The sequence below is a fragment of the Scyliorhinus canicula genome, chromosome 2 (genome assembly GCF_902713615.1).
Source record: "Scyliorhinus canicula chromosome 2, sScyCan1.1, whole genome shotgun sequence".
Lineage (NCBI taxonomy): Eukaryota > Metazoa > Chordata > Chondrichthyes > Carcharhiniformes > Scyliorhinidae > Scyliorhinus > Scyliorhinus canicula.
The window spans coordinates 35,392,427-35,407,673 of NC_052147.1; the positions used below are offsets into that span (position 1 = coordinate 35,392,427).

Here is a 15,247-nt window from a genome sequence, read left to right on the forward strand (position 1 = left end):
CAGTATGGAAGCACTGGAGCAGGCCCTCTGGGGGGGGGGGGGGGGGGGGGGGGGCATTCCTTTTATTTGCGGGGGACAGTCAGTTTCCAGTGTCTGATGGGATTTAATCTCAAATGCAGATCAGGGCATCCTTTAAAGATGGGGAGGGTCGCTTGGCTGCTTGGTGGGGGGGGGGTTCTGTGTCTGTGATGGGGAATTAATCAGCGCAGATTGGAGCGTCCTTTAACGATGGTGCCCTGATCTCTGTGGAGCTGCCCTTTGCTGGCTCAATCAGCCCTGCCCACCAGTGATGACAGAAACCACGTCAACAGATTCCCTATGTACAAAGTGCCAGAGAATCTGGAGAGAAAAGTCAAGCTTTGTAACTGGAGAGCTATACACCGGTTTTCTCACAAAAAAACAAAGAACAGTACAGCACAGAAACAGGCTCTTTCTTCAGCCCTCCAAGCCTGCGCCGATCATGTTGCCAGTCTAAGCTAAAACCTTCTGCACTTCCGGGATCTGTATCCCTCTATTTCTATCCTGTCTGTGTATTCGTCAAGATGTCCCATAAACGCCACCATCGTATCTGCTTCCATCACCTACCCCGGCAATGCGTTCGAGGAACTCACCATCCTCTGTGTAAAAACGTGATTCGCATTCCTCCTCTAAACTTTCTCCTTTCCACCATAAACCCATGTCCCCTAGTAATGAACATTTCCACCCTGGGAAAAAGCGTCTTGACTATCCACTGAAACCGACAAATTATCAGCACATCATTTTCTTCAAGGAAAAATTACAGCCTAATTGAAAGTAAAAACATCAGGCAGTGAATTAAACACAATTCCATTTTAAGTGATTAAAATGGATTTTGTAATTTCCTGTTTCACGCCAAATTAACTTTTCATTGCAACATTTCATTGAGTGCCTTATAACCCACTCAATTCCATATCACTGGTCCGCAGGTTAAGGTCTTCCAGAACGCAATCACTAAATTTTGGCTTTGAGCTAGACGAAAAAGAGATTAACTAGTAATTATTTTTGTAATCAATTATTGATCATGCTTTGAATTTTTAAAAATATCTTTATTTACACATGGAAACATTTACAGTAAGACTGCCTTAACTTGAACATTACAACAGAATACACCAGTGATAACTTCGTATCCCATAATCAATTAATTGTTTTGATTTTAGGATCGGCATTTTAATTTTAAATAATGAACAGTGGATTGAATGTTCGATCCCAGAAATGTGATTTAAAATCCATCATTTTGTGCAAGATTTATGTTCATGACTGTAAAATGAAGCCAGACTACTATTCTGCAAAATTCCATTAAAGTTCTCAATATTGCAAAGTAAAGAAATTAATTCATGAGAAAAGACAAATTGACAAAAGTGACTTCTGAATTCCATTAATGCAAAAAGTATCATTCCAGAATATAACTAATTAAAAAACACATGAAATTGAATTGAAACGTTGGGAGGAAATTATATTTCTTTTATAAACAGGAAAGTATATACAGACAAGCCACGGCACTATTGTTGCTTTCAGAAATTGAGATTTTGCATGTACAAAATCACAAATATTTAAATTCTGTAATTCTCCAATAGCTGAAATAAGGGAGCTGCTAAAATGGGGATAGATTGTTGCAATATTGATGCCTAATTAGACTGAGCTTTAAAGGCTTCAGCTACATGAACGACACATTATTTTATTCATATAAAATATGAACAAGCTGAGTCTAAACTCATTGAGGAAACAAATACCCGTGTGTGGCTGAACAGCCTTGACAGCGAATGAAAGACGGATGAACTTGTCTTTTAATCATCCATCTTACAAGGAAGCTTTCCAGATGGTGCACATTTATTGTACCGTGGCCGCTTGGCAGTATTAGACAACAACAAAAAAATCACCGGTACTTGCGATGTTCGATATATTAGCTGGAGACAGAAACTATGTCGGGATGGCGGACGTTGTTTACATTGAGCTGCCGGCTGCCCTCTTCTCTACCTGATCGTATGGGTTGCTCTCCAGCAGCTTGGCGCAGAGATCCGCACAAGTTTGGAACTTGCGCCTTCGGAAATGGCTCCAGGCCAAGAACATGGGGTCCATGTCCAGCCCCATCTTACTCCAGCGGGACCCCGATCCCGGGGAGTCGGCTGCGTGAAGCTGGAAGCGGCACCTCGGGGCCTTCCTCCGTCACCCCCAGCAACGGCATCGCTGGGTCTTCGCGAACTGCAGGGTGGCTCCACAACTGCCTAATACATCAGCGGCCGCGACCTTTATTGCATTCAGCACGCTTAGCTCGGGATAACATTAATCGAAAATTATAGTCATCGCGCTAAGTATCAAGCATCGTTTATATTATATTTCGTGTGTTTTTTTAAAAACTGGAAACACGGGGCGTGATTACGACCTTGAGCTTCATGGTTACTGGTCAATCAGCTTGTTCCAGTTGCCAACATCAATGGCCATTCATAAACCAGTGCTCCTTGTCTCCACATAAAATACATCACAATGTAGAAAGGAATGCATTTCTTTATCCATGTTTGCAATATCCTGCATGTGACACATTTTTTGAAAGCACCAATATTGCACTGTGTTTTATGAAATAGCCCCGGTTATCGCAATAACGCAAATCAAGTCATTGACGTTCAGCGCTGAGCACCTTGTTTTGCAGAATATTCATTTTGACAATCATTCTACGTCAATGTCGTTTCCTCATTATTTTGGAGACGAAACTATATTCACCACGTTGAGGTAAATTATTCCTTCCCCAGATGAATGGGTGGATGCAAGCTAGAGCTTGAGGTGTATGCAAGCTAGATAGATAGCGTTATGCCTTTGTTTGTAAACAAGGTAAGTAGACTTTAAACTGGAGAGAAAAATCAGCACCTGTAGATACTGAAAATCTGCATTAATATGCTGAAAACACTCAGCAGGTCAGGCATCAAAGGTTTTTTAAAAAGTTAACATCCAGTTCCAGAAAATGTAGAGCCATGAGCCGCTGAGTATTTACAGTCTTTTTTATTTCGGATAGCTATTTCAGATACTGTAATAATCAATTATTCTTCGTCAAAAAAAACCAGGCAATCGATGCCTGGGAAAGTTCAACGTCTCTTTCCCACACACTGCTTGCTGCCTGACCTGCTATTTTCTATTTCCAGTGTACTCTGACTCTGTTTCCGATTTCCGGCTCTGAGTGGGTGCCGTTGCATCAATAGATAATCGCCGGGCTAATGCGAGCCGACTCTTGCTTCCTCCCACCTCCCCGCTTCGTTTCCTCAGCCAGCGAAAAGCTTATGGGCCGCGGAGGAGCCGCCAGCGCCCGCGCGGGAGAGGCGGGCTGGGGGGGGGGGGGGAGAAGAGAGGGCGCGCGCGCGAGGGGCGGGGCCCGGGGCGTGGAGAAGGAGGAGGCGGAGCCGCGCTGGACGTGACGTGAACGGCCGCGGCTCCCCCATTGGGCCGGCGGCGCCGTCAATCAACGGAGCGCGTTGGTGGGATTGGTCGGGCCGGCGCGCGAGCCGGGGCGGGGAGGTGCGCGCGGCGGACGGAGGTGTCAAAGCCCCGAGGACTTGAGGCGAAGAGCTTATGGCGAGGCGAAGGCAACCTGTCAGCCTGCTCAGAGACCCGTGGCAGCTTCGTTTATTTTAAATTGTATTGGGGTGGGCTAGGTGTGTGTGTGTGTGAGAAAGAGTTGACGTCATGCGTTTCTGACGTTCGTAAAGTGTGCGTGGGAGAGTGAGAGGGATTGGAAATAAATAAATAAAATGCATGACAACTGTTGAGTGTTCGCGCATCTTCAATCTGGTTGCGTGCAGGACGAGGTTGGGGGAAGGAAGAGGAGACAGCAGCTGAGGACAGCGCTGTGCTGTGGCAGCAGTGGGAGGCGGCGGCATGGCTGATGGAACGGCACCCAACTGCCACCTCCGCCTGGAGTGGGTCTATGGCTACCGGGGGCACCAGTGTCGGAACAACCTCTACTACACCGCGTCCAAGGAGATCGTCTATTTCGTCGCGGGTGTCGGGGTGGTTTACAACACGCGGGAGCACAAACAGAAATTCTTTCTGGGTCACAACGACGATATAATCAGGTATTCTGATCTTGACTTGATTCATTACTGTCGCTACCGACATTTCTAAAAAAAAATAAAGTCTCCAGTCCCGAATGAGAAAACATGCCCGTGCAGTGGTCGATCCGACTCCGGCGTGCCCCGTTATCTGGCTCTCTTGCGCGCTGAAGGAGGCAAACATGTATCCGCGAGTCTGCAAATCTGGTTAGTTCCTTCGCACTTTAAATTAACCACTTCGGGTACGCCAAGAATTCCAAGTGTGTAGATGCTGGAATTTGCAAAGGGACCATATTTCTCCCCCCCCCCCCCCCCGCCCCCTCCAAATTCTTCACCTAATTGGATAAATTGTTCATTTTGGTCCTGGAATGTCGTTCGGAAATAAGGGCATTGCATTTCTGCCAGCCATCATGCCAAAACCATTTATTGATTTCGAGCTCATCACTATAAGTGCAATTCATTTGAATTAAATTGCTCCGATTATAAAGAAGATACTTAAAACTATCGTGTTTATTTGCTGTGATTGTTGGGATAAGATTAATACATTCGCAGTATACGAGTGGGTCGACGATCCATGCTGCAGGTTGCGATTGTATTTAGGCTTATAACATGTAGCTTGTTTTACGTTGTACAGTGTCAAGCATAGTCCAAGTAATCCGGAATTGTATTTTGAGGCGATTGGTGTTTTTTTAAAAGCCTGAATTAGATAACTTTGCGATCCTGAATGCCGGATCTCTGATAGGTGATCGTGTGGACTTTAATTCGAAATCGTCAACTTTGAAAGCCCTCACTGGAACGATTCCCCAAACTAAGTAAAACCAGCTCTGTTTTTGTTTAAAGGAAGCGAATGACTGATCCTCATCAGCAATGAATGCTCCTTTATACATGCGGATGGTTTGTGTTACGGGAGCGTTTTATAAAACCCAAGCAGCGGAACCCAGGCCATTGTTTAATAAATAAAAGTGCTCTGCATTCCCCTTTTGAAGCTGTGGTACAGTTAGTCAGAAAAATTCATAACATGTATAATTTATCAGATGTAGTAATCCACTTTTTAGATTCCGTGGTGCGTGGCTCTCTTTGTATGGAAGGATGGCTCTTGACTCCAAATTACAAAGGTTAAATCTTACAAACGACAGATGGACTGCCATTCACCGTCCTGTGGTGTCAGAGGATATGAAGTGAAAGATTTAGCTGTTCAGATGTTTTCCGGAAGACTTTCAGACAGAGCATGAAAATTAATATGGTGGGGAGGTATTTTGTTGAGCTGATGGTTAAATCATTGCTATATATAATATATTAATTAAACTATATATATTATAGATGTATACGTTGTTCAATGAATTTGGCATTTTATGCAAATAAATTCCAGAACAAACATGATTGTCAAACTGATTTAAATTCAGTCATTTCAAATTGTTACATAATGTGATCAGTGGGGATAAGAAATGGCTGATATGGATGTGTACATAGAGGGTGAATTACAAGGATGTAATTTTATCCAAGGGATATAAATGACGTCCTGAATTATGTAATTGAAGCTTGATGGGTGTGTAATTGCTATTTGAACCCAGAGACTGGCAGGTATCCTTGAACTTCATCCTGGCATTTCATTTTTGAAAAATACCTAGTTTTGCATTGCACTTTTATGCTGGTGCAATTTGCTTTAGTGTTCCATATGTACCCAGTGATATATTAAAGAAACGGAAATACTTTGAGCTGCCAATGGCATGTGCGCAAAAGGGTTTGATGGCCATACTTGGAGAGAGTATTTCCATTTGTGGGGCCATCCAAAACCACAGATCGTAAATATAAGCTAGCTACAAAATCCAGTAGGAAATTTAAGCGAGATCTCATTACCCAAGTGTCATAAAAGTACAGAAAACACTTGCATACGATGTAATTGAGGCAAACTACATGGATACATTTAATTGGATGCTAGATAAATGCGAGGAAAAAAAGGAGTAGATGGATACATGACTGTTAGTTAGATGAAGACGGTTGGAGGACACTGGAGCATATTCACCAGCTTGGGCTCGTTGGGTTGAATAGGCTGTCCACATATCTATATGTAGCCTGTCCAAAATTGTGTGACCAACGTCAACAAGTGAATTGACTGAACAAATCATTTTCAGTGTCACTGTGAAGCCATTACTGTTCTACTGTAATGCTAAATATAGTGTGTTAACAGGATGGCTGGTAAATTGATTCAATCTTTAGAGCTTCTCTCTAACCAAGACACCTGGTGGTGTCAGATACAAACTGCGGTGTGGCTGTAAAGGACTCCCATAGCTTGGCGTGGATTTTGGAAATGTTTGTGTGAGTGGCCTCCAAATCCAAAATAAACTGAGCAGAATTTGCTGTGAAGTTTCCTAATGGAGTATCATTGTACTCCAATAAAATGCAACATTCTGTTGCCGAATGTAATACATCTAAGTTGCCAAGAGTAATAATGCTGGTAATATTGTTCTTGGATAGCAGGGAAAGTTGGACCCTCTGGCTCAGTATGAAAAGACTGAAGGAGAATAACAGAGTTGTAGAAGAAATGGTTAATGATTTATAGAATGGTTACAACACATGATGAGACCATTTAGCCCATTGTGTCCATGCCAGACATCTGCAAGAGCAGCCAGAAGTGCTGAGTGGATGATCCATTTGGGCATCCTCCTGAGATGCCCAGAATCACATACCAGTCTTCAGCTGATTTGACTCGCTCTATCTGATATAAAGAAATGGCTGAAGGCACTAGATACTGCAAATAATATGGGCCCTGAGAATGTTCCGGCAATAGTACTATAGACTTGTGCTCCTGAACTAGCTGTGCTCCCTAGATGACAAAGGGCGTGTAAATTAAGTGGAAAGAGAAAAAATGTGTTTATGACATATGTCAGGTAAAAAATACAATTGAGAACCAGGCTGAATACAGACGGTGCAGAGGGGAGGTGAAAAAAGCAAATGAGCAAAGCAAAGAGGAAGCATGAAAAAGAATGGCAGCCAACATAAAAGGGAATCCCAAAATCTTCTATAGGCATATAAATAGTAAAAAGATGGTAAAAGGATTAAGGGACCAAAAAAGCGAAGTGGAGGCAAGGGGCATGGTTGAGGTACTAAATGAATACTTTACACCCGTCTATACCAAGGAAGAAGATGCTATCCCAAGAGGAAGAAATTCAGTCACGAGGAGGATTTAAAATTGATGAAGAGGAAGTATTGAAAATGTTGTCTGTACTTAAAGTTGACAAGATGCTGGGACAGGCTGAGAAGCATCCAAAGATATGGAGGAAAGTGAGAGTGGAAATTACAGAGGCAGTGGCCATAATTTTTCAGCCTTCCTTAGACTCAGGGGTGGTGCCAGAAGACTGGAGAATTGCAAACATTATGCCCTTGTACAAAAAGGGTATAAAGATGAGCCCAGCAGCTAGAGGCCAGGCAGTTTAACTTTGGTGGTGGGGAAACGTCTATAAACTAAATTCAAGACAGAATTAATAATCACATAGATGAGTGTGGGTTAATTAAGATGTGATGTGAGTATGACTGCCCGTGGCATCATGGAGCCCCAGCAAAACTTGAGTAAATGGGCATCAAGGGGAAAACTCTCCATTGGTTGGAGTCATATCTAGCACAAAGAAAGATGATTGTGGTTATTGGAGGTCAATCACCTCAGTCCCAAGACATTGCTGCAGGAGTTCCTTGGAGTAGTATCCTCGGCTCAACCATCTTCAGCTGCTTAATCAATGACCCCACTATCATAAGGTAAGAAGTATTCACTATTGCACAGTGTTCAGCACCATTCACAGCTCCTCAGAGACTGAAGTTGCCTGCATCCTTATGCAGCAAGACCTGGAAATCATTCAGCCTTTGCTGGTAAGTGGCTTCAACATCATGTCTCAGTTTCTGAGGGATGTGCCTCCAGGACTGGCAGCGCCAGATGACACTGAGGCCTCTGGAGCTCACTCCAGCTGCTCCTCCGTCCCATGGAGTCCCCCTGGGCTCTAAGAGCACAGTCAGGGAGGAGGAAGCACTCTGGGCCAATCTGGGACCTGCCACTAAGGAGACTACGAAGGTCTCCATTTCTTCCAATCCCCCACTCCTGACACCGGTGCATCTTGAGGACAACGGGCAAAACAGGGTGGCACGGTGATGCCAGTGACACCAATAAGTTGGCCGGGGCCCCCTGGCTCCAGGCCCTTCAGAGGACATCTGGCAAGGGCATCAAAGACCACAGGACATGGAAAGGCTGCCTCCACCTCTGACATGCATGCCAGGGACACACCTCAAAATAGCACTAGATCACGGAAGATCTAGCACTGAGTGAGCACTGGGGGGTGGCGGAGGGTTCATTTTCTAGGGGGAATGGAAATCTGTCACCATGAAATGTTCACTATTTTAATCATATCACACTTCATACATGTGGAACCTCAGTCACGTTAATAATCACATCAGGCCTGCCAGCATCCCCATCCTCTGTTGCCCTCTGGGCACGGTGGTCCAAGATCAAAAGCTCCCAGTGCCGACCTTATTCAGAGGATGGGTGTTAGTGCGATGTCAGCAGAAAGGCAGGAGTCAGACTTAGCAGAAACCGAGGAGCACCAGAGCTTTCTTCACAATGAGCTGTCTTGTGTGGTGACCTGCTGACTGTGCCAACACAAGTACATCACCCTGGAGTGATGTTACACAGACCCTTAGAATGGGGAACAGGGTGGTCGGGGAAGGTCCGGTGTTATGGGGTGGGGAGGAATGGGGGTGGAGAACTGGAAGCATGGGGGGTTGGAGAGAAGGAGAAAAATGTGGGAATTGTGGGGAAGCGGGATGGAGGGAAATGTGGTGCTAGGGGTGTTGAACTAATGGACACAGCCTCATCCTTGGAGATTGTGGAGATGATCTTGGTCCTCCTGGCATGTTGGACCCTTGCCGCCGCCTGTCTTCCATTCGCTAGTTCCTCCTTGCGCTCGTTTTCAGGCCTCTCTTGGACTGCCTCATCCTCAGGCGAGGCTGCATGCCCCATCTCCTGCTCTAGCATGTCGCTCCGCTGCTGTGGCAGATTGTGGAGGGCACAGCAGACCACCACAAGGTGGGAGACTCTTTTGGGGCGGTAGTGTACTGCAAGGTAACGCCTGAGACGTCAAGTCATCAAAATCGCATCTTGAGCAGCCTAATGCACCACTCAACGACAACACGGGTGGCAACATGGGCCTCATTGTATCAGGCCTCCACCTTTGTCTCAGACCTGTGCAAGGGGCATCATCAGCCATGACCTCAGCGGGTAAACCTGTCCCCCATGAGCCAACCCTTCATCCGTGGGTGGCCCTCGAAGAAACGAGGAATCTTGGAGTGCCCCAGGATGTAGATTTCATGCACGCTCCCAGGGTAGCGGGCACACACGTGGATGATTTGGAGGCCGTGACTGTACACAATCTGAACATTCATGGCGTGGAACCCCTTCCTGTTAATATAGGGCATTCTCTGATGCCCTGGTGCTTGCATGGTGACAAGCGTGCCATCGATCGCCCACGAACCTAGGGCATCCTGGTGATGGCAGAAAATTCTGCAACCCGGGCATCTAGGTGGGCCTGGTTCAGCTCAAAGTTGATACAGCCTTATACCGGGTCATACAGAGCATCTGTCACTTCCCGGGTGCACCTGTGGGCTGAAGACTGAGATATGCCACTCAAGTCCCCGCTCAAACCCTGGAATGACCTGGTGGCATGGAAGTTGAGGGCTGCAGTGACCTTCACGACCACTGGGGGCGGGCATCCTCCTCCTCTACGGGGTGCCAAATCCACGAGGACGTGGCACAGGTGCTGCACAGTCTCTCTTCTGCAGCATATGGTGTCCATCAGCTCATCGAATGACCAACGACGCCTGTATACCTTGGGTTGTCGTTGGCCTCCCCTTCTGGGCCCCTCCTCAGCCTGCACATGGGGTGTCACTTCCAGCCTGCATTGTTACTGTTACCTTCTATGCCATCTGCCTGCCTCGGCTGCTGCAAACACCACAAGGGCAGCCCCCGCGGGATCAACTCCAGAAAACATTGTTATACCTGGAAGAAATTGGATAAGGAGCGAGACCAACAATCAGTTAGGGCTTCCATCTGGGGACACTTAACTTCCCAAGCCTCCCCCATCCTTACCAAGAATGTCCCGCCTTCTCTCAGAGCCATCCAGTGAGTCTCATATTTTAGAAAAGGAGTACTAAATGACACCCGCATAACCTTTCGCTGGAAAGTTGGGTAATTCCTGGGAAGCCGCTGCATTCGACTACAATCTCTTTAATGAGATTGAAATGAATGCAAGTGAGGGTTAACGATATTGTTGCCATTTAAAAAAAATGTATTTTATTCCAAACACATTCAAAAGTACAAAAACATAAGTAAGTCAGAGACCATTTGTGTGAACACATTTTTTCTCCCTTTGCTCTCCCCGTGACAAACAATTCCTCAAACATGGTTATAAACAGTCCCCACCGTGTCTCCTCGCACAAGAGAAGGTTGAATTTGCCCTGCGCAGCGCCTCACTCACACTCCTCACCCCTCATCCCATTTCTCCTGATCCTCACCACTTTCTCCGATCCTACCCTCCTCTTCCACATATGGAAGCAGCAACCGTTACAAAGGGGCATATTTTGGCAGCTTGTCCCTCACTTGCATTTACCTGAATTAGCGTCTCTTTGGGAGCACTACCCTCTCCCTCAGCTCTTCCAGACTTGCAAACCTCTCCTCCAGATATAGATCCCTCACCCTCACCAGCCCCTATACATGCCATCAATTTCCCCCAGCTTGAACTCGTGGTTCTCACACAGCAGCGGTGTTAACACTGACATCCCCTCCATCCTAAAGTGTCTCCTCAGCTGGTTCCACAGCCCAATCGTGGACTGTACGAACGGGCTCTCAGTATACCTCCTCGATGCCAGCGGCAGCCCTACCCTCACCATGGCCCTTAGGCTGGACCCCCCTACAGGATTCGTCCTTCATCATAACCTATTCTAACCCCTCTCCTTCGTACCACCGCCTCACTATTTCCACATTCGCCGTCCAATAATAGTGCAGCAGATTCGGTAATGCCAACCCCTCTTTCTGCCTCTGCCTCTGTAGCAGGGCCCACTTTATCCCAGGTACCTTCCCCACCTATATAAATCCGAGATTTCTGCGTCCAGCTTCTGGAAAAAGGCCTTTGGAATGAAGATTGGAAGGGTCTGGAATACGAATAGGATCTGGGCAGGACGTTCATGTTCACCACTTGGTCCCTCCCTGCCACTGACAGGTGTAGCGTATCCCATGATGCGACCATCAATTCACTCAAGACATGAGTGGAAGTAAACTGGCTTTAATCGACTTACAACTGAGCCTGCCTGCGACCAGAGGAACTGAGGGGATACTCACAAGACCGCAGCACTTTATACTTCCGGTAGTGGGAGGAGCCAAGGGTGGAGCCCTGTACAAGCTCCTCATCTCCCCCTGTGGGCAGAGCCGCGCAACGGCTCACAGATGGAGCCCACAGGGACACAGTGATACGCAGTGTGAATTATACGCATTATACATTCACCACATTCAGCCCCTGTAAAAAATCAAGTCCGGCGGGGGTGACTGGTCTACAGATTGAGTTGGTCTGGTGCCCGAGTCGTCCGCTGGGATCGGCGGAGCACCTGGGTTGCAGCCGCTTCGGATGGCTGTGTGCTGACGTCCGGTGTGGATCTGAGGGTATACTCCGGGGGTGGTTTGTTCAGAGCTTCATTCCTGACCGGTGCGATGGGCGAAAGGGGGGTGCAGGAAACCTGTAGGCGTGGGGGCGCAGGGCGTGGGGGGTAGGGTGTAGTGTGAGGGGTACCTCGGCGGTGATGGTGGTGGATCCTGCAGGCGCCAGGTCCCGGAGGGAAACAGTGTCCTGCCGGCCGTCGGAGTGTTCGATAAAGACGTGGGTTTGAGTGTGGTAGTAGTACCCTCTCTACCAGCGGGTCCTTTTTATGTGTCCGGACGTGCTTACGGAGGAGAACCGGGCCCGGTGTCCTCAACCAAGATGGAAGCGAGGCCCCCGTGGTAGTGCCCCTAGGGAAAACAAATAATCACTCGTGAGGAGTCTGATTAGTGGCCGTACACAGGAGGGACCTAATTGCATGGAGCGCGTCGGGGAGGACATCCTGCCAATGGGAGGTCGGGAGATTCCTGGACCGGAGGGTCAGTAGGACGGTCTTCCAGACCGTCACGTTCTCCCTCTCCACCTGCCCGTTCCCCCTGGGGTTGAAGCTGGTAGTCCTGCTCGAGGCGATGCCCTTGTCGAGCAGGCACTGACAAAGCTCGTGACTCATAATTGACAAACCCCTGCCGCTGTGGACATAGTTAGGGAAACCGAACAGAGTGAAGACACTGTGCAGGGCTCTGATGACTGTATGGGAGGTCATATCGTGGCACGGGATAGCAAACGGGAAGCGGGAGAATTCATCTATGATGTTGAGGAAGTACACATTACGGTTGGTCGAGGGGAGTGGCCCTTTGAAATCGATGCTCAGTCGTTCAAAGGGCCGGGAAGCCTTTAACACGTGGGCCTTGTCTGGTCTATAGAAGTGCGGTTTGTACTCCGCGCAGATCGGGCAATTCCTGGTGATAGCTTTTACCTCCTCGTTGGAGAAAGGCAGATTGTGGGCTTTGATGTAGTGGGCGAGCCGGGTGACCCCCGGGTGGCAGAGGTAATTGTGCATAGCCTGTAATCGGCCATCTTGCGCGCTGGCGCATGTGCCGCGGGACAGGGCATCTGGGGGCTCGTTGAGCTTCCCCGGCCGATATATGATATCATAATTATAGGTGGAGATCTCGATCCTCCACCTCAAGATTTTATCGTTTTTTATTTTGCCCTGTTGCGAGTTGTCGAACATGAAGGCAACCGATCTCTGGTCGGTGATGAGGGTAAACCTCCTACCTGCGAGGTAGTTCCTCCAGTGCCGTACGGCTTCCACAATGGCTTGAGCTTCTTTTTCGACTGAGGAGTGTCGAAGTTCTGAAGCGGAGAGGGTTCGGGAGAAGAAAGCTACTGGCCTCCCTGCCTGGAGTGGCAGCGAGAGCGACCTCTGAGGCGTCGCTCTCCACCTGAAAGGGGACGGATTCATCCACCGCCCGCATGGCGATGTCCTCCTTGATGCAGTTGAAGGCCTGGCGGACCTCGGTTAACAGTGGGGAGTGTGGTCTTAAATAGTGGGCGGGCTTTGTCCACTTATTGGGGGGCCCACTGGGCGTAATAGGAGAAGAATCCAAGGCACCTCTTGAGGGCCCTGGAACAGTGAGGGAGAGGGAGTTGTAAGAGGGCGCATACGGTCCGGGTCAGGCCCAGAACCCTGTTTTCCACGACGTAGCCAAGGATGGCTAGCCTGGTTGTGCGGATAATGCATTTCTCCTTGTTGTATGTGAGGTTGAGTTTCTGGGCGGTTTGGAGAAATCGGTGGAGGTTGGCGTCGTGGTCCTGCTGGTCATGGCCGCAGATGGTGATGTTATCCAAGTACGGAAATGTGGCCCGCAGCCCGTACTGGTCTACCATTCGGTCCAATGCTCGTTGGAACACCGAGACCCCATTCGTGACGCCAAAGGGGACCCGGAGGAAATGGAAGAGGCAGCCATCTGCCTCGAACGCCGTGTAGTGGCGGTCCTCCGGGTGGATTGGGAGCTGGTGGTATGCAGACTTCAGATCCACCGTGGTGAAGGTGCGGTACTGGGCGATCTGGTTGACCGTGTCTGCAATCCGGGGGAGGGGGTACACATCGAGGTGCGTGAACCGATTAATGGTCTGGCTGTAATCAACCACCATCCGGAACTTTTCCCCGGTCTTGATGCCCACCACCTGAGCTCTCCAGGGGCTATTACTGGCCTCTATGACTCCCTCACGTAGGAGCTGCTGGACTTCGGCTCTAATAAATACCCTGTCCTGCAGGCTATACCGCCTGCTGCGAGTGGCTACGGGTTTGCAGTTAGCGGTGAGATTAGCAAAGAGTGGAGGGGGTCGATTTTTAGAGTCGCTAAGCTGCAAATAGTGAGAGGGGGTAGGGGTCCGCCGAAGCTGAGTGTTAGGCTTCTAAGATCGCATTGAAAATCGAGCCCGAGTAGGAGAGGGGCGCAGAGGTCTGGGAGTACACACAACTGGAAGTTGGAGTAGTTGGCGCCCTGTATCGTTAATGTCGCAACGGTGCACCCTTGTATTTGGACCGAGTGCGACTCCGAGGCGAGGGAGATAGTTTGCCGGGCTGGGAAGATAGGGAGCGAACAGCGACTTACCAGGTCTGGATGAACGAGGCTCTCGGTGCTCCCGGAGTTGAAGAGGCACGGTGTCTTCTATCCGTTGACCTGAACGGATATCATTGAGCTTCTGAGGTGTTTTGGCCGCGAGTGGTCCAAAGTGACTGTGTTAAGTTGCGGGTAGTCGGTGGCTTGATCAGCGGTGCTGGAGTGGCCCCGTGATGACTGTCCGCGGAGGTCGTAGTCGATATGCACATCGGGTGATGGCCAAGATGGTGGCCCCCGTTGATCGCACGTGGCGGGTGATGGGGAAGATGGCGTCCAAGATGGCGTCCCCCATGAGTCACACATGTCGTGTGAAGGCGGAGTTGGCAGACACGCTGCAACATTGCCGGGTCTGCGGGCGGTAGAGTTTGAGGGTTTAGTTTTAGACAGGCATACCTTAGCAAAATGTCCTTTTCGACCGCAGCTGCTGCAGGTTGCGTTGTGGGCCGGACAGTGCTGCCGTGGGTGTTGGGGCTGACTGCAGAAATGGCACGATGGCGCTCCGTGGTGGGCGGGTGTCCGCGCGGCGCAGGTCTGGGGCAGTGTCTGGTCGGGGGTCCACGATGGGGTCGCTTGGTCAGCTGGGAACGAGTTCAAACTTTGGAACGCGACCTCCAGCGAGGTTGCTAGCTTTAGTGTCCTCCAGGTTCCGGGCCCCTTTTTGAGGAGACGCTGGTGCACGTAGTTGGACTGGACCCCTGCAACATACACATCACGGACAGCGAGTTCCATATGCTGGGAGGCAGTTACAGCCTGAAAGTTACATTCCCATGCAAGAGCTTTTAGGTTGCACAGGTAGTCCTCTAGCGACTCTGCGGGGTGCTGGCGGCGGGTAGTAAAAATATGCCACTCGTAAACTTCATTTACAGGCCGCATGTACAGGCGGTCGAGTATTGCGAGGGCTTCGGTGTACGAGTCGGTGCTATCGAGTTGAGTAGAA

At 48.9% G+C, this 15,247-nt stretch overlaps 2 protein-coding genes across 16 annotated transcripts in view; one reads left to right on the forward strand and one right to left on the reverse strand.

The window, feature by feature from the left end:
- Positions 1-3,323, reverse strand: part of ttc8 (tetratricopeptide repeat domain 8) — a 55,311-nt gene extending 51,988 nt beyond the window's left edge. For 3 of the 8 annotated variants that reach the window (XM_038775954.1, XM_038775910.1, XM_038775901.1), the window contains exon 1: positions 1,993-3,323. Coding sequence is in view for 2 of the 8 variants with exons in the window: in XM_038775910.1 (XP_038631838.1) it covers positions 1,993-2,106 (114 nt within the window). In the remaining 6 variants the exon portion in view is untranslated. Of the gene's footprint in view, positions 1-1,895 lie in introns of all 8 variants that reach the window. The other 5 variants (XM_038775946.1, XM_038775928.1, XM_038775920.1 and 2 more) reach the window with 3 other exon arrangements.
- Positions 3,324-3,518: 195 nt separating this feature from the next.
- LOC119952316 (echinoderm microtubule-associated protein-like 5) overlaps positions 3,519-15,247 on the forward strand; it is a 298,867-nt gene continuing 287,138 nt past the window's right edge. For 4 of the 8 annotated variants that reach the window (XM_038775973.1, XM_038776000.1, XM_038775988.1 and 1 more), the window contains exon 1: positions 3,520-4,076. In XM_038775973.1, coding sequence (XP_038631901.1) covers positions 3,880-4,076 — 197 coding nt within the window. In that variant the 5' untranslated portion in view covers positions 3,520-3,879. Of the gene's footprint in view, positions 4,077-15,247 lie in introns of all 8 variants that reach the window. The other 4 variants (XM_038776016.1, XM_038776026.1, XM_038776035.1 and 1 more) reach the window with 2 other exon arrangements.